Raw genomic sequence first — 19,595 nt, forward strand, 5'->3', positions numbered from 1 at the left:
TTCCCGGACGTTTTTGTTGCTGTGCAGGAAGGAATTTGTTCTTCAAAACATTTTCGTAGGATGCACCTGTTACCGTAGTGCCCTTTGGAACGCAATGGGTAAGGATTACGCCCTCGCTGTCCCAGAACATGGACACTATCATTTTTTCAGCACTGGCGGTTACCCGAAATTTTTTTGGCGGCGGTGAATCTGTGTGCTTCCATTGAGCTGACTGGTGCTTTGTTTCTGGATTGAAAAATTGCATCCACGTCTCATCCATTGTCACAACCGGCGAAAAGAAAGTCCTATTCATGTTATCGTTGCGCGTCAACATTGCTTGGCAACATGCCACACGGTCAGCCATGTGGTCGTCCACAGCACCCACCTGGATGACACTTTTCGCATTTTCAGGTCGTCATGCAGGATTGTGTGCACAGAAGTGCCAACTCGGGAGGCGATCTGTTCAGCAGTCATTCGGCGATCCCCCAAAACAATTCCCTCCACTTTCTCGATCATATCGTTAGACGGGCTGGTGCGGGCTCGAGGTTGTTTCGGTTTGTTGTCACGCGATGTTCTGCCTTCATGAAACTGTCGCACCAATAAACGCACTTCCGACACATCCATAACTCCATCACCACATGTCTCCTTCAACTGTCGATGAATTTAAATTGGTTTCACACCACGCAAATTCAGAAAACGAATGATTGCACGCTGTTCAAGTAAGGAAAACGTCGTCATTATAAGTATTTAAAACAGTTCTCATTCTCGCCGCTGGCGGTAAAATTCCATCTGCCCTATGGTGCTGCCATCTCTGGGACGTATTGACAATGAACGCGGCCTCATTTTAAAAAATTGGACATTTTTCTAATTCTTTCCAGTCCGGAGAAAAAAATCGGAGGCCTTAGAACTTGAATGCACCTCGTATAATCCGTGTGGCTTCTGGCTGTGGGCGCGCGGGGTAGCCGAGCGGTCTGGGCTTCTTGTCACGGTTTGTGTAGCTTCCTCCGTCGGAGGTTTGAATTCTCCCTCGGGCATGGGTGTGTGTGTCGTCCTTAGCGTAATTTAGTTTCAGTTAGGCTAAGTTGTGTGTGAGCATAGGGACCGATGTCCTCAGCAGTTTCCTCACATAAGACCTTACCACATATTTTCAACGTAATTTCAGGCTGTGGAGCTGTCTGAAAGATGTTGTGTTCAGTATTCCGATTGCAAAATGGTTCAATTGACTCTGAACACTATGTGACTTAAATACTGAGGTCATCAGTCCCCTAGGACTTAGAACCAATTAAACATAACCAACCTAAGGACATCACAGACACCAATAACCGAGGCAGGATTCGAACCCTCGACCGTAGCGGTAGTGCGGTTCAATCTGTAGCGCCTAGAACCGCTCGGCCACTCCGGCCGGCTCCGATTACAAACCTAGATGCATTGAAGGCACGCACTGTGCAAAACATTCTGAACCCGACCCCGGGAACACATAGATTAGTTGTGGAACACTCTTTCTCGGTTTCATCTTATTGCAGAAAACGGTGGAGAGCATATTGAGCATGTTTTGCGCCAGTCACACGGAAATTAATAATGCGATTTGATTTTTGTGGAATCTTCTTATGCGATTTCTGGCCTCAGGATAAATTCAAACCGACCTTTTTTCAGCCGATGTGATACTACCTTGCCGTGGTGGATGGGCTTACATAACTAACAGTATGACAGCTCCACACATACACACTGAGTAGTACCGTTTAACGTTAAACGTATACCTTATTCGTTATTGTGTGATTCATTTGTCATTTTTAGTCGACGACTATTCAATTATGATGCCAGCAGTGCCATTGCTAGATTTTGTAACTATATTCTTTCCTGCCACACGTTATCGCCCTTCTCTGATTATCTTCCGTTGCAATTTTACGTCAATCTGAGCATGTAAATGACTTTTAAAGTAGGTTTCATTTCTCCGAATTATGATCACAATGACCGCAAAGCTAAGATTTTGTTTAAGGATGAACTATCAGTTGTGAACCAGGGGCACCTAAACGTTCACAATATCCACTGCCTACAAGATACAAATTCATGCTTAGTGAGAGAATGAGGGTAAACAACGACCTTGGTCTGTCAACTTGTGTGTGTGTGTGTGTGTGTGTGTGTGTGTGTGTGTGTGTGTGTGTGTGTGTGTGTGTGCGTGTGGAGGTGGCGTATTACCAGAATAGCGTCAATGGTAGGTTTTTTATTGTTAGGACATTGAAACGGCAACAGATAACTGCAGTTCTGTACACTTATGCTGCCGGCGTTATGGAAGGCATCCAACTGAACATACGGCAGTCTTTGTCGTAACAACGCTAGTAACTTCGTGCCAGTTCCGCACATTTAATCAGAAACATAAACCGGATTTTCGTGGATCATTGGATCGGACGAACTTGACAATACAAAATAGCCTGCAGAACTAAAAGACTTATCATATCTGTACTTTTATGTGCGTGGAAAACATTGAGGATTGCCGAAGACAAATAATTATGTAATTCACAGAAGTGTAAGAGGTTCTAGGCTCCTCAGTCCGGAACCGCGCTACTGCCACGGTCGCAGGTTCGAATCCTGCCTCGGGCATGGATGTGTGTGATGTCCTTAGGTTAGGTAGGTGCAAGTTGTTCTACGGCTAGGGGACTGATGAGCTCAGATGTTAAGTCCCATAGTGGTTAGAGCCATTTTTTTATGCCATGGGTCCATATGACCTTCAATGTTCAGTATCATCTGCCGGAATACCTTATGGTATATAAATCACACCTAAAGGTTAATATTTTCTGCCCTTGATGTGACCGTCGGCTTAACATATTCACAAACCGTCTCTGAGTCAACTTACTTGCTTATTTAAACACAGTCCGTTTGCTTAAATGCGAGCACGTTTACGTGCAATAATCAGTGACAGACGGGAGGTGGCAGCATATCAGTGAACGGTATACAAAGCGTGTCAGGTGGGTGCGATAAGATTGCTGTCGTTGTCCTAATGCGGAAATGCAGCGATTTATCTTACTTCCAAAAGGACATCGTCATTGGCTTTAGGATAAAGCGTGGAGCATTTCCCAAACGGCTAAGTTTGTTAACAATTTTCGTGCCGCCTTGGTTGAAGTATGCCGCGCATGGCAAAATGGTACTGTAGGAAACGTTTGCTGGGGTAACTGTGTTGCACCAGTTGTCGTAGATAACAAAAGTTAACGGCAACTGCGGAGTTGTGTACCGACGAACATACGTGCAGTTGTTGAAGAAATGACCACCGCCATAAGCCAAGGGGCTTCCAGCAGCATCCGTTTGGCGAACGTTGCTGCATTGTACCTCTGCAGCAGTCATCTGGTTCATACTGCTGCTGACTGCTGTTAATCGGTGGCGAAAGCAGGGAATTTCACCAGTATCGGAAATGGATGTCGAATGAGTGGTGACCGATGGCCTTTTAAGATGAATCACGTTTAAGGTCAATCGGACAGACGGGCGTTGGCGTGTACGGAGTGAAACATCTGAAAGAAAAGGGTTCACACTGGAGCAGGGAGAACTATAGTCTGAACAATAGTTTCTTCCCTTTTCCTGGGTGATTTCGTCATTCTCGAATGCACAATGGATCAACACAAGTACTCATCTATTCTTGGGGACCATGTCCACCCTTACATGCAGATTGTTTTTCCTTGGCACGATGTCATTTACCAGCAGCACATATCACACAACTCGCAGTGTATGTCGTAAGTGGCCTCTTACGTGAGGAAGACATTTTTGCCAGTTGTAATAAATTATTGTCTCTCATTGAAGTATTAACGATAGTTAGGAAGTGCTGTAGTCCGTAGCCGGCCATGAATCGGAGAGCACTTCCCACGCTGGCTGGCTAGGAGACGAAGCGACCATATGTCGCGCGTAGTGGGGTGGGTCTCGCCGCTGGACCGTAACAACAAGCGTTGGCCTGGCAAATATACATGACGAGAAGTACCGCCATCTTGGCTCTAAAGTCAGCGATTTTGTTTATTTTTATTTAATAATTAAACCTAAATATTAAAATTATAAAAAGCTAAGATATGACTTGGGAAACAAATGGTAATGAGGTGGGGAGCTCTTAATATTAATGGGAGCTACTCTGGGAAGAAGTTAGAGCTGGCAGAGGCTGGAAGTAAGATGGGGCTGGACGTTTTAGCTGTTAGTGACATTCGGGTAAGGGGTGAGAAAGAAGAGGAAGTGGGAGAATACAAGGTCTACCTGTCAGGAGTCAAAGCAGGAATAGCACAACGGGGTGTAGGGCTTTACATCAGGAAAGAAATGGAACCCAGCGTAGTTGCAATAATGTATGTAAACGAACGACTGATGTGGATAAATTTGAGAGTGTCTAGCAAGAAAATTAGGATTGTGTCAGTATATTCGCATTATGAAGGGACAGATCAAGATAAGATGCATAGCTTTTATGAGGCACTCAGTGATGTAGCTGTTAAAAGACAAGGGCAGTGTCCTGCTCATGGGTGATTTTAACGCCAGGATTGGAAATCGAACAGAAGGGTATGATAAGGTTATGGGTAAATTTGGAGAGGATATGGAGGCCAACAGGAACGGGAAACAACTCTTGGATTTCTGTGCCAATATGGGCTTATTGATCACAAACTCCTTTTTTAAACATAAGAACATTCACTGGTATACTTGGGAAGGCAGGGGAACCAGATCTATCATTGACTATATAATAACAGATCAGGAATTCAGGAAGGCTGTGAGGGACACACGTGTATTCAGGGAATCTTTGATGACACTGATCACTATTTAATCTGCAGTGAAATTGGGAAAGTGCAGGTCAGATCCATATGTAAGAGGATAAGAGTGGAGAAACTTCAGGATAAGGAAATCAGGCACAAGTACATAACAGTGATCTCAGAAGGGTACCAGTTAGTAGAATGTAGTCCATTACAGTCTCTTCTGCAAGAAGGAAGTCAGTACCAAGACTAAATTATCTGTTCACCGTTCAATCTTTCGAGCAATTTTGTTGCTGGGTGGACTCAGGTTACCTTATCAACAAGGTTGAGGTTACGGATATGAAAGTAGCTAGGGTGATTGCAGGTACTAGTAGATGGGAACAATGGCAGGAGGGTGTCCACAATGAGGGAATTAAAGAAAAACTGGAAATGAACTCTACAGATGTAGCAATCAGGGCGAACAGGCTTAGATGGTTGGGTCATGTTACCGCTCATAGGTAGGAGGTAATCCGACGACACGACCCTCCAAGGCGGATCAATGAAGGTCCAACTTACATCGCAAATTCCGGGTGGAAATGCTGACCAGTCATACTGTACGTCAAATATACCACCCTCTACGGACTAGCAGCTAAGCTGAGTAATAACAGTATCAGTTTAGAAGCAAGGGGATCTTGCAATGTGCATGGTTCGAAGATTACCAGGATGAGATTACCTTTCTTCTGCTCTGGCCATCAAAGTCACCGGATGTGACCCCAATCGAGTATATGTGAAACACTAACTCGATCGGGCTGTTCGGGCCATGAACCCTTAACCGAGAAACTTAGCGCAGCTGGCCACAATACTGGAGTCAGCATTGCTCCACATACCTGCCAGAAACTCACCGACAATCTTCTTGCTTATGTCGTATGGGTCACCTCTGCAAAAGATGGTTGTTCAGGCTTTTAACAGGTGGTCTCATTAATGTAACTAAAAAGATCATTTTGTAAAATTGGGACGGCTTCTCCTGGGGCTAGGTCAAAGAAAACTAAGTGTTACAAATATACAAAGTTTTTGTAGAGTTGTTGTGTTATTCAGTTTGTCGTAGTGAAAGACAACGAAACGGTGGACTAAATAGGAAAGAAACTGAAGTTTACTCTAGGAAAAAATAATAGTGTTACTAGAAATAAGCTGCGATATCAAAATGAAAATTTAGAGTTATATCAGCAACGAGAGAGGTGAAGCAGTGTGCTACTTTTCCAAAGGCCGGAGTTTAAATACCCGTCCTGCCATACAAAATCAAGGAAACGTGATTTGCCTGAAGCATTAAGATAAATGTCAGGGCTTTTTGCTCGTGATGCTTTGGGCTGATATTCTAACCAATCCTCTCCCCAGTACGGAACTGAGCATAGTCGGTAATGATCTCGTCGACGACTTGGCTCTACTACTTAATCTACTTTGTATTACCAGATCTGACTGATTTCAGAAAGGCAAAGTCTGTTAAAGGGAAAATCATTCAATAACTGAGTAATCATGAGCAAACAATGTAGGCTTGCATATTGGGAAACAGTAGCACAGACGGCGAAACAAACAAAAGGATTAAATAAAAGACAGAAGTGCAAATGAATCTGATATTGAAATGTAATCCGGCGGGACATGTACTAAGACGTATGGGCGGTAGATGATGATGATGATGATATATGGTTTGTGGGGCGCTTTCTCTGTCTCTTGATGACTGGGTGTTGTGTGCTGTCCTTAGGTTAGTTAGGTTTAAGTAGTTCTAAGTTCTAGGGGACTGATGACCATAGACGTTAAGTCCCAAAGTGCTCAGAGCCATTTTTTTGTGGGTCGGTCAACTGCGCTATTATAAGAGCTCATACAAATTACCAACCTTTGTTCAGTCCGAACTCGCCACTATCATGAATGATGATGAAATGGTGAGGACAACACAAACACCCAGTCATCTCGAGGCAAGTGAAAATCCCTGACTCCGCTGGTAATCGAACTCGGTACCCCGTGCTCGGGAAGCGAGAACGCGACCGTGAGACCGCGAGCTGCAGACTGGCTGATAGAAAGACCAAAAAAAAAATTTTTTTCTGCGTTCCATGAAATACACAATACGAAACGACGCCCAGATGTCACGCTATGAGATGAGACGAACAACATACGTGAGTGGAACTGAAGATTCTCGTGCCAGGAAAAGCCTTCTTCAGGAAGCTTTTGTCCAAAATTGGATGCCAAATGATTTTAATGCCTAGGTATGCTGTAGGAGAACCTCCAACACACTTCTGCAATCACAGCTTCTACTTTTATTGCACTTTTCACAAGAAAACGTTTAACGCGAGAAAGAGACTTAAATGAAGGAATATCTGAGAAAAGTCTGCCAGTCCATACACATTAAAATGAAACTCCGCGGCTGGGACAGGATATTTACCACAAAATGTTATATCTTATGCCGTGTGGGCAATGTGCGTAAGAAACAACAGATGAATTTATCCGAGATTTAAATGGTCCAATGTCGGTCGACGACGAAGACTTCAATTTTGTAACCGTTCTGCCATCTGGCAATCAGAAATGGAATCCGCTGATAATCTACAGACAATTCGTCCCCATTTCGATGCGAAAAATGTCAAGAGAATTACGTCGTGTTCTAGCACACTCAAGCAGCCGGTTCACCCCCACCTTGGAGTCTGGCTGATTTATTGAAATACCGTCAGGGTTTCCAAATGACCTCATCAGGGAGGGATGTGAAAGAGACGGTAGCGAAGGAGTCCACGTTTCAGAGGCACGTCGCCCACCCGACTGGAATAGATAACGCAGACTCGTCTTCGAATTTCAGAGCAAGCTGAGGACGGAATATTTCTGATGAACTCAACACACAGTGGTTCTGTTCCTTTACAGATTTACCGTTAGTAGAGCTTAAAATTTTCTCCTCAACCAACATAGAGTGCATATACCTAATTTCACAGATGATCGAAAAGGAGTAACTGATCTTCGTAAATATATTACTTAGGAGATTGTTACAGATTTAATTTTTTCAGGAAATTTCTGATGACTATGCTACAGTTGTCTGAGTTGTTGCACAGTATGGTCAATGATATCAAACAGATCATTGCTGTTGTCAGAACTATCGCTGTTCTCACATACGGACTTTTATAACAAATACTTTGCCTCATGCTCAGGGGATAAATATTCACTAATTTACAAGCAACAATCTGATATAAAGATATCAACCAAAGACACTTTTTCGACTTAGAATATTAAAGGTAAGGTGAACTGCAACTTTGTATGAATTTCATAGCATTGTAATGCTAGAAACGTCTGAAATATTTCTCCAGAGGTGAATATAGAAGACTTAACAACGCACTCAGAACAGAAACCGACGAAGTGAAAGAAAAAAGCATATAGAAGAAATGTGGGACGAAATATAGGGCCTAGAAAGAAGAAGAAGTTACGACCTTATTTAATAGAAAACAAAGGAGCTGAGATATAGAGAAAAGAACTTTCCGGATAGAAGGTATTAGAGAACAAATGTTTACTGAATAAACCGAGGTGGTAAAAATGTAAGAAGAATAAGTAAATGGACTTTACGATAAGGAACATCGCCGGCCGGTGTGGCCATGCGGTTCTAGGTGCTTCAGTCTGGAACCGCATGACCGCTACGGTTGCAGATTCGAATCCTGCCGTGGGCATGGATGTGTGTGATGTCCTTAGGTTGTTGTTGTTGTTGTGGTCCTCAGTCCTGAGACTGGTTTGATGCAGATCTCCATGCTACTTTATCTTGTGCAAACTTCTTCATCTCCCAGTGCAGACTGCAACCTACATCCTTCTGAATCTGCTTAGTATATTCATCTCTTGGTCTCCCTCTACGAGTTTTACCCTCCACGCTGCCCTTCAATACTGAATTGGTGATCCCTTGATGCCTCAGAACATGTGCTACCAACCGATCTCTTCTTCTGGTCAAGTTGTGCCACAAACTTCTCCCCAATCGTATTCAACACTTCCTCATTAGTTATATGATCCACCCACCTAATCTTCAGCATTCTTCTGTAGCACCACATTTCGAAACCTTCTATTCTCTTCTTGTCCAAACTATTTATTGCCCACGTATCACTTCCATACATGGCTACACTCTATAAAATACTTTCAGAAAAGACATCCTGACAAATCTATACTCGATGTTAACAAGTTTCTCTTCTTTAGAATCGCTTTCCTTGCCATTGCCCGTCTACATTTTATATCCTCTCTACTTCGACCATCATCAGTTATTTTGCTCCCCAAACAGCAAAACTCATTTACTACTTTAAGTGTCTCATTTCCTAATCTAATTCCCTCAGTATCACCCGACTTAATTCGACAACATTCCTTTATCCTCGTTTTGCTTTTGTTGATGTTCATCTTACATACGCCTCTCAAGACACTGTCCATTCCATTCAACTGCTCTTCCTAGTCCTTTGCTGTCTCTGACAGAATTACAACGTCATCAGTGAACTTCAAAGTTTTTATTTTTCTCCATGGATTTTAATACCTACTCCGAATTTTTCTTTTGTTTCCTTTACTGCTTTCTCTATATACAGATTGAATAACATCGGGGAGATGATACAACCCTGTCTTACTCCCATCCTAACCATTGCTTCCCTTTCATGTCCCTCGACTCTTATAACTTGCATCTGGTTTCTGTACAAATTGTAAATACCCGTCCGCTCCCTGTATTTTACCCCTGCCACCTTTAGAAAGAGAGTGTTCCAGTAAACATTGTAAAAAGCTTTCTCTAAGTCTACAGATGTTAGAAATGTAGGTTTGCGTTTCCTTAATCTTTCTTCTAAAATAAGTCTTAAGGTCAGTATTGGCTCACGTGTTCCAGTATTTCTACGGAATCCAAGCTAATCTTCCCCAAGATTGGCTTATACTAGTTTTTCCATTCGTCTGTGTAGAAGTCGTGTTAGTATTTTGCAGCTGTGACTTATTGAACTGGTTGTTCGGTAATTTTCACATCTGTCAACACCTTCTTTCTTTGGGATTGGAATTATTATATTCTTCTTGAAGTCTGAGGGTATTACGCCTGTCTCATACATCTTGCTCACCAGATGGTACAGTTTTGTCAGGACTGGCTCTCCCAAGGCCGTCAGTAGTTCCAATTGAATGTTGTCTACTCCGGGGGCATTGTTTAGACTCAGGCCTTTCAGTGCTCTGTCAAACTCTTCACTCAGTATCGTATCTCCCATATCATCTTTATCTACATCCTCTTCCATTTCCATAATATTGTCCTCAAGTACATCGCCCTTGCATACATCCTCTATATACTCCTCCCACCTTTCTGCTTTCCCTTCTTTGCTTAGAACTGGGTCTCCTTAGCTTAGTTAGTTTTAAATAGTTCTAAGTTCTAGGGGACTGATGACCACAGATAAGTCCCATTTGAACCATTTTATAAGGAACATCGCCCACAAGGCACTGAAATAGAGACAGAGGAAGACATTGACGAAGACGAAGAAGGGTCTAGCATTCTGACAACTGATGCAGAGAAGGCAGTTAATGACATCAAGACGACGAAAGCCACAGGATCTGACGACATACCGGTGGATTTGCTGAAAGATTCCGGTAAAGAGCGTTTGAGGACGTTGACTCATCTCATAAACAAAATCTACAAATATGTGGAGTGGTCTAAGGGCATTTTGGATGTCACAGTGGCTGCCATTGAGAAGAAACAGCAACTCAAGAAATGTAGTGATATTAGAACAATCAGTTGAGTCTTACACGTTACGAAGAATATTGCAAGAATACTCAACAGACGGCTGGAACCCAAAATTGAAGAAGTAATAGGATAGGACCATTTTGCATTCAGGAAGGGAAAAAGAATCAGAGACACCGTCCTCATGGTGAGGATATTGTTGGAGAGAGTTTTGTGTGTTAAAAAAGAAGTTTGTCTTTATTTTATAGACTTGAAAATGGCCTTTGATAGAATCAACTGGATAAAATTGATGAACATCTTCAAAAGATAGGAATAAACTAGAGAGAGTGGTGACTAATCTCAACTTGTACTTGGAACAAAGAATAAAGATGCGGCTGGACTATGGAGAAACTGGCAGTGTGCAAATAGGAAGAGAAATGACACAAGGGTATTGCCTATAGCCGAGTCTCCTCAGTCTGTATGGGGAATGGGTAGCGATAAAACCTTTGAAAGGATGCAGAAACTTCAGGATAGGAGGACGCCTCATGAGTACCATCAAGTATGCAGATGACTTTGTAGTTCTTGCTAAAAATCAAAAGAGAGCTGCAACACATGACGAACCAGATGGTGGAAACTGGAAGGAAAAGTGATGCGGATATGAAAAAGGGAGAACGTGTGGCGAAAGCGATCGACAGTTGAGAGTTGGAGGATGTGAAACAGTTCAAGTACTTGGGAAATTTAGTGACGAAAGATGCCCAATGCCCAGTGAAATTCTAGCGAGAATCACTATTGCCAAAACTGCATTCATTAAAAAGAGGAATCTGCTGACCGGCAAAGTAAGCTTGGAATTAAGGAAGAAACTGGTGAAGCGATACATCTGGAGCATTTCAATGTATGGAGCAGAGACGTAGACCATTAAAGGTAAGGAAAAAGGATACCTTGAAAGTTTTGAAATGTGGTGGTGGAGGAGAATGGAGAAGATCAAGCGGACCGATCGGGGGACGAATAACGATGTACTGATAAGAGTGGGAGAGAAGCGAGACATTCTGAATACAATTTATCACAGGAAGTCCAACTGGATCGAGGACATACTTAGATACAAAGGGCTCATACACAAAGTCAATGAAGGGAAAATTAAAGGAACGGCAGGACGAGGAAGCAGACGAATTCAACTTCTGGATGATTTCAAAGAAGGAAAGAGGTACAGCAGACTGAAGGATGAAGCTGAAGACTGGGAATATTGGCATCAGAAATTCTCCGTACGAAAACACAGACCTGCTACTAGCAGAATATTACATAAAAACATCGTAATAAGGGGTGGACATTGAACTGATGCTTCGTTACAGTGAGTTCGGAAACCCAACTCCCTAAAATTTTGTCCATCACTCGATGGAAGCATGACCAAGGCTGCAGTTTAACTGTCTAAGAGGGGAGGATAATTTGGGTCCAATAAATTTGTAATTTCAGTTAATTACAACTGACGCCTTTTTGAAGACGAAGAGTTTATTTCCAAACAAACCACGGCAATAATCAAACGGTCGAATCAGATATTGAATACTGGTAAACGTTTCCAGTGTACTTCCCTTGTAAGCCCTCTTGCAGCTCACCACTTCTATTGTGACCACACATTGTAATGAGGTGTACAGCGATATAAGTCGAGAGCCGTTCTCACGATTTCCATCAGCTGTTTTTTCCTACTTCGAATATACCGGGACTAAAGTGTGCGCCAGGCACATCTCCAAGTCAACTGAGTCTCCTCATCTTCATGTAAGTAGGAAACCAATTAAACATTATTCGTACCCCGTTATATCGATATATGTAACTGCCTTATGCTATTTTCTCAGAATTTGAACAAATATTCCGTATCTATCATCATGTTTGCAACACGTCTGCCTTAACGTAATCATATTTCAAGTCAATAATTTCATAAACGAGCCCCATTATTCTCTCAAACTACAAACAGCTATCAATCTCTGACCAAAATGAGTTCCGATCTGAAATAAAAATAAATAATCTTCATCATCGTCGTCATCTTTGCTTTAAGGAATAGGCGTTTCATGTTTTACCTGGCCCATGGTGCCCACAGCTTCCTCGATCTTTCTTGACGTCTTATTCCAAGTGGCTTCAATATTCGTATATGCAGAGGTACTCTTTGTCGACTCATTTGATCGAGATAATCGTTTCACCTCCTCCTGTTTTCTTGTATTGTTCTGAGAATGGTAAAAACATATGATTCTTCCATAGTTTCAGAATTTCCAAATCTGTCTGCAGTAGTGCTTCCCTTTACTGCTCTTAGAAACCGCGTCTCAGTAGTTTATAAGCGACGTATTTGATGTTTACTTATGACACGCGATTCAATTCCGTATGTAAGCACTGGATTTGCCATCGTCTTGTAAAATTTCGAACTTTTTTCTTTCTTCGTTTAATATTTTAGACATCGTTATTTCAAATCTATGTCTTTGTTATACTCATGCGTTATGTCACATCCTAAATAGTTAAGATCTATTACCTGTTCTACTGTTCTTTAATTACAATTGTTGTCAGTACAGGATATTTTTCCTTAAGAGCATCTGACTTGGTCTTCTTTTCTAAAATTGTCTCAACATGTCCTTCACAAATCTTACCTAATAAATTAATCCCGATTTGGAGGTCATCTTCATTCTCTGACAGCAGGGTTGCCTTGTCTGGAGAAAAAAAAAAGCAATTCAAGCAGTGTTAAAAATCTCCTTCCGTTTCCGAACTGCGTTGTGTAAATAAAGATTAAAAATCATAGGTGAAGTGCTGCATGCTTGTCTCCCTAGCTACTTTGTGACTGGACAGTACCATTTATAGCTAAATTTACAATCGTTTTTTCGTACAGATATTTTAAAACGGTTATTTGGTGTTGTGGAGACTTTTTTCATAATTATATGCAGTATATTTCTGTGAACAATATCGAATGCCTTAATAAAATGACTGCACTCTAAATGGGTCTTTTCTATTATATTCTCTCTGTTTTCCGACTGTTTGTATAATTATAAATATTGCACCGGTTGTCGACCTGCCCATCCGAGATCGCATTTGTTATTCTAGTACAGTCTCAGCTATAATTTTAACCCCTGGTTCACTGTTCTTGCATTAACTTGATATCTCGTGTTCAGCATACTGAATACACTATTGTAGAGTGTTGACCCCATATTTCAGCAGTTCAGCGTTCATGCCATTAACACCTTTAGCTCTCCTATACTTTGAGGAGTCGAGGGCTTCTAGTAGTTCATCTTTACATAAATCGTCCACGCGTCCTACTTCAAATTCATCTTTTTTGTTCTCTTTGGAACATGTTTGCTCATACCGCAAGTTCATGCATATTCTATCCATTTTGCTTGTTGGATGCTATTTATTTAAGGAATTTATTTTTCTGTTTGATTAAGCATCTTCACTGTTTCATAAGCTGTCATTCTTCTTCCGTGAATTACACTAATAAACGTATCCCATGATTCTTCATGAGCTGGCTTCACTGCTCGATCTACTGCATTCTTCTCTTCTTTGTAAGTTTCATGGTTCTCCTCTAGCAGTTCTTTGAAACACTTAAGATATGATTCTTCTTTTTTTTAATACCCTTGTTTGTGGGGCCATCTTCGGGAGCAGCTGCTATCATGTACCCTATGTCTTGAGCTGAGTGTAATCAAAAAGAACTACACCAGATGCATTTCGCTTTTATTTACAAAGCATCTTCTGTGGTATTTTTGTTTCTTTACATAGTGTGCACTTTCCCCTCTTCCTAACAGTGGTTGATGTCGACATGCTTCATTTCACATCTGTAGTTTTTGGCATTTTGCGTTATTTCCTGAACTGCACTATTTGTAATGGGCTTTCTTAACTGTTTTTCATTCATCACTGCTACACTTATGTTTTCTTTATAACTTTACAACTAATAGTTCTGATGTCCAAAGTTTTAACAGTTTCTTCCTTCTTACATTTTTCTTTCTTCCTAAAACGTCCACAACTTCTTGCTTAATTGAAGTTTGTATATATTTTTCATTCGTTCTCTACATGTTGCGCTTCTTCTTTCTGTTCTAGTTATTGATCAAGTGTCTTTTGGTACATATGCCAGATGATGTCCGCAGTTAGTGAATATAGTTAATAGATTTCCTTCTAAACCTTCTCTTCTGTCAATAGTTAGTTGTATCTCCATATGGTGCTTACATCTGTTTGAGAGATTATCAAGAAATGATCAGAATCTGGCATATCCTCTATATCCTCTTCATCTCTTACTTTTTAAAAATTTTCGTTCACGATAATGTAGTCAATAAGAGCTTAGATCCTCGAGATGACTGTGGATGTCGTTTTTACCGTAAGAAAGCATTGGTTATATTTAGTTTGTTAAACTAAACAAAATCTGTAAGCAATCTTTCAATACTGTTTATGATGTATTCTCACTTCTTTTCTATAAACTCACGTGTTTATTTCCTACCATTGCTTTTAGGCGTCCTGTCAATATTATTTGATGCCATTGTTGTATATTATTTTCGAATTACATTGACAATCAAGAACTTTCATGTATCATTCAAATTTTCAAATATATGTGTTCAACTTCATCAACATTTTGGTTTAGTACTCCATTACTTAGTAAGCTTCATTGCGTAAAATGCAGTCCTAAGTTGAAGTTAGTAACCATTGACTAATATCCAGAATGAAACTTGCACTCTGCAGTGGAGTGTGCGCTGATATGAAACTTCCTGGCATATTGTAACTGTGTGCCGAACCGAAACTCGAACTCGGGACCTCTGCCTTTAGCGGGTAAGTGCTCTACCATCTGAACTACCCAACGACGACTAACGACTCGTCCTCGCAGCTTTAATTCCGCCAGTACTTCGTCTCCTATCGTCCAAACTTCACAGAAGCTCTCCAGCAAACCTCACAGATACAGCACTCCTGGAAGAAAGGATATTGCGCAGACAAGGCTTAGCCATAGCCTGGGGGATGTTTCCAGTTTTTACTATGCAGCGTAGTGTGCGTTCATATAAAACACCCTGGCAGATTTAAACTGTCTACTGGACCTACACTCGAACTCTTGACTTTTGCCAGGCTGTGGTTAAACCATGACTTAGAAATATCCTTTCTTCCAGGAGCTCTAGTTCTGCAAGGCTGGCAGGACAGCTTCGTGAAGTTTGGAAGGTTGCAGACAAGATACCTGCATAATCACACGGTCGTCTGTCGTATTGCGCAGCTCAGATGCTAGAGCACTAGCCCGCCGAAGTTGAAGTTCAGAGTTCGAATCTCGATTCGACACACAGTTTTAATCTGCCAGGAAGTTTTGTTGTACAATATATTTTCGATAAGTGATTTTCTACAGCTTGTAACTGTTCGAAATATGTCATGATTACCGCCTTTAGCTGCTAATATATTTGTTTTCTTTTTTTTTTTAGCAACCATTTTCGGTGTAGAGACCAGGATCAAGGGATCAAGTTCATAAATAAATTGATTTACGGCATCATAGTAGGCGAAAATATCATTTCCGCTAAATAATAAACCCCAAGTAACCCTCATTATTCTCACATCGCAATACAAATTACACGTCAGTATATAAACAGTGTCAGGCAGTGCACTGCATAGCATTTGTATTGTGTAACGACGTGACAGCAGAGACGGATGAATGGTTTTGTTATCTCGAAGTCAGTGATTTCACCTAATACAGCGCTGTAAATTCTTCTAGAGAACGTGATGATGGTCTGTAGAACGAAATTGCTTAAATGAAAAATGTTACCTGCAGCTCGAAACTGAAATATTGACATTATTCTAACCATTCCCCGCCCTGCCATCCAACAACCTGTTTTGGTTTGTTTTTAGGGTTGTTGTTTGATAGCGCCAGGATTGCGGTCTATTAAGTCTGCTGTTGCTGCTCACGTACTTTGGGACCTTATTACTGTCATGTGAACACGGAATCGGTAGGTTCAAGAGGGCCATATTCAATGCCAGGTGGAATCTAAAAGACCCCACCGTAGCAGCATTGCTGGTGACAATTTTTGTATCGTCCGTACAGCATCTTACATCCACGTCAAGTGCCTTGTTTCAGGAAGTGACTCGTTTACAGCACAGCAGGTATCCACACACATAACGAGTGGAGCGTTATGGGTTCTCAGAACGGCGACAATTTTTGCTTTGCGTCTCCCCTTGTCGCGGGAAAAAAAAAAGAGAAGTGGGTAACCCCAGTCTGCACAACAATACTGGAAACAAGACTAGCACCGCGTCACTTAGAACGACTCTTGGTTCTTGGTGCTCGGTGCTCCTTTACGCCGCGGCACGGATGGTAGCTCTGCCTACTAAATATCGCGAGATGTATACACAGAAATCACCTATAGATATAATTACATATTATCCCTACCGTTACTGCACATGCACAGTAATTACGATAAATTTCGTTAATTGATATAGTTTTGAAGTAGCGATTTTAAGAGCCAGTAGAGTATGTACAAAGGATCCCAACATGCCAAGACAACATCATCTTTTGTGCTGCATTATACGGCACAGAATGCATATTAATTGTGCTGATTTCATGTACATAACTATTTGTTTAAATTTTTCAGTTTTCTACACTCCATACTGGAACCATGTGTTGGGATTCTGGAGAAAGAGGGGAGAGTCGCACCTACTTTTCAACACAGTAGAAGAAATGAAGCAGGTAATAGAATTTCACTTAAAACTAGAGCGTTCATCACATTTCATTGTGTGTAACAAAATGAGCACAACCTTTCATAGCACGTCCGAACAATACACAACGTATATGCAAAACCACTTGTACGGAATAGAGCATAGCATACGATGGTAGATGTGCTTCACAACTAAGACCGTAGCATTAAGAAGAATGGGAGAGAGTTCTAACATTTAGCAACGTAACAGATAAAACATTTGTTTGTTTAAACTGTCTGTTGACACTTATTATCACTTGCACATATCTCTTCCGTAATGAATATGAGAATTTTAGAGATATTTTTATTGAACTGTTTACTGCTTCTTGACACCTATCCACCATCTACTTCCGTTTCCGGCACCAAACTTTGTCGAATAATATCGCCCTTTCACCTTCATTGCAGGATTTTTGCTTATGCTTCGTTTATATCTCCAGTTACCTAACTTGTTTTGCGCAATTAAATTGTTGGGCTGTAAAATGACTGGCGCTTTATAGGTAGGTCACAGAAGAGTGACTTAAAACTAGAGAAAAGTATAACTTCCATGTCTGGTTCTCGTCAACGTCATTAGCAGTAGGGACTGGAGCAATTCATTGTTGTGTATTTATGTTAACTGAGTACTGCTCATTTTATTTCATATGCTGAAAGAGAATTTCGCACCTCAATAGGTTTGAAAACCTGTGATAGTAATTTATGAGAAGGGAAGAGCAGATGGACTTCGTAAGATGACACGTAGTCTTTTATGATCAATGTAGAGTAAGTGCGATATTCCTCATCATTACATATCTTGACGGTAGTTAAGACAAAGCTATTACAACTATTACTCGCCACTATAAATCTACTATCGATACAAGTCTTCAAATATTTTTATCACTATTTCGTAGGTACATCATAAGGTAGAAACATTACATATTGTTAGAAGATAACTTTACGGAACCAAATGAAATTTGTTAAATTGGTGTATGGTAACGTCTGTCACAGTTTCGCTCTTATGGTGTTAATTAAGTGTGCTCTACAAACAACTTAAACTCGATAACAGTTTTACGCAGCGGTGTCCCCGCTTCAGTAGTAATTCGGTATTAGATGTAGATTTCGATGTTGGTTAAAAACATGTGTAAGCGCCTGTTATCGTGCTACCTCTTCTTTTAACAATAGGGAACGGGCAGGTGACAACTGAGTTTTATTTCTTAGAAACAGTGCAATTATGTAATCACAGCAATTAAAGAAACTGTCTGATAATTGGTCACTATCTCTTCACAGCTCGTGGTGGAAGAACAATACGGTTTTGATATTTCTCGCGCTTCTGTCCCTCACCTCATCCATCTTTGACAAATCCGTTTCTAGAAAGAGGGAGACGGCTTTTACCGAAAGTATTCGATCGTTGTTACAATTTTTATTCCACATTCACTTGTGCCAGGGATCTAAATCGGGGCGTTCTTATTCATAGTCAAATATTAAATGAAAAATAATTAATTCAGTATTAGGATGTGTAAACTTCATTTTAGTTACATGCACGTAAATGTTCTCTTCGCTCGTTTCAGTGTCTTCAGGATATCATCAAAAGAACTGCTGACTTCCTAGGGAAGAGGGTGACTGACCAAGAAGTCAACATGCTGATGGAACATTTGGAGACGTTTCAGTCGCTGAGGCGGTTCACAGGACTCCAGATAGCTGCCAGCGGAGAGGACCCTTCGGGGACAGCAAACGACGACGCTGACGGTCGACTGACCCCGGAAATGTTAGCGCGTTTCGACAGATGGAATGAGGAGTCCCTCCAGGGTACAGGGTACACCGGGCCTGTGTGATGTTTGACAGTAGAATTACGGATCGTCAAACGCCGCTTCTGTTGTCCTTACGAGAAAAGACTACGGGTAGCCATGACGCTTTGCCATTTCCTTTTTTTTGTTATTAAATTTTCAGGATAGTTTTCACAAGTACGTAAAGCATTTGCCAGTATTTTATTTAGCGTTAACTACGGCATGTATAAGAAATATGAAGGTAAAATGTGAAATAAAATCTGTGCAGTTCGTGTGTAGTAACCTCGCTGTGCCAGAGATGTACATACTTCATTTTCGGTACTTAATTATTCGTAGATTTAAAGCACTGCCTCAATGATTCATCTTCGTGAGTAATCTGTTAACATGAGATGTTTTATATTTTCCTCCACAATGAACATCTTACGTTGTGTAAACGTATTTGAAATACTTTGATATGAAGCTCAACAATTAAAGATTTGCGAATGCCAAACATTTCTCAAAATAAACAGCTTAGAGTTATTTCTTTTCCTACTCCGTCTTCCCACGAAGAACTACATATCCTTGCTCAAGATTCTCCAGAAGTACAAAGCGAACCCACTGAATCTGATAATTTCTCTAGACTGCTGCAAATTAAAGTGTAAGTAAAGAGAGCGATGCTCGTCTATGGTATCGATTTTCATGCTATGATATCTACATCAGTACGTAAAGCTGCACTGAAGACCTTTGTAGAGCACATGGCTGAAAGTACTGCCAACTGCACTACTCATGAAAGCACCTTTTAGTTCATTTAACGGCCAAATGAGACGTTACATCGACATTCACTGGACGGATTCTTCGCTAATAC

General features: G+C 41.1%; 1 protein-coding gene across 2 annotated transcripts in view; it reads left to right on the forward strand.

The window, feature by feature from the left end:
• Positions 1 to 19,257, forward strand: part of LOC126272579 (luciferin sulfotransferase-like) — a 69,609-nt gene extending 50,352 nt beyond the window's left edge. For both annotated transcript variants that reach the window (XM_049975504.1, XM_049975505.1), the window contains 2 exons: positions 16,893 to 16,987; positions 18,536 to 19,257. In XM_049975504.1, coding sequence (XP_049831461.1) covers positions 16,893 to 16,987; positions 18,536 to 18,799 — 359 coding nt within the window. In that variant the 3' untranslated portion in view covers positions 18,800 to 19,257. The remainder of the gene's footprint in view (positions 1 to 16,892; positions 16,988 to 18,535) is intronic.
• The last annotated feature ends 338 nt before the right edge of the window (positions 19,258 to 19,595 follow it).

Source organism: Schistocerca gregaria, chromosome 5, assembly GCF_023897955.1.
Source record: "Schistocerca gregaria isolate iqSchGreg1 chromosome 5, iqSchGreg1.2, whole genome shotgun sequence".
Classification (NCBI taxonomy): Eukaryota; Metazoa; Arthropoda; class Insecta; order Orthoptera; family Acrididae; genus Schistocerca; species Schistocerca gregaria.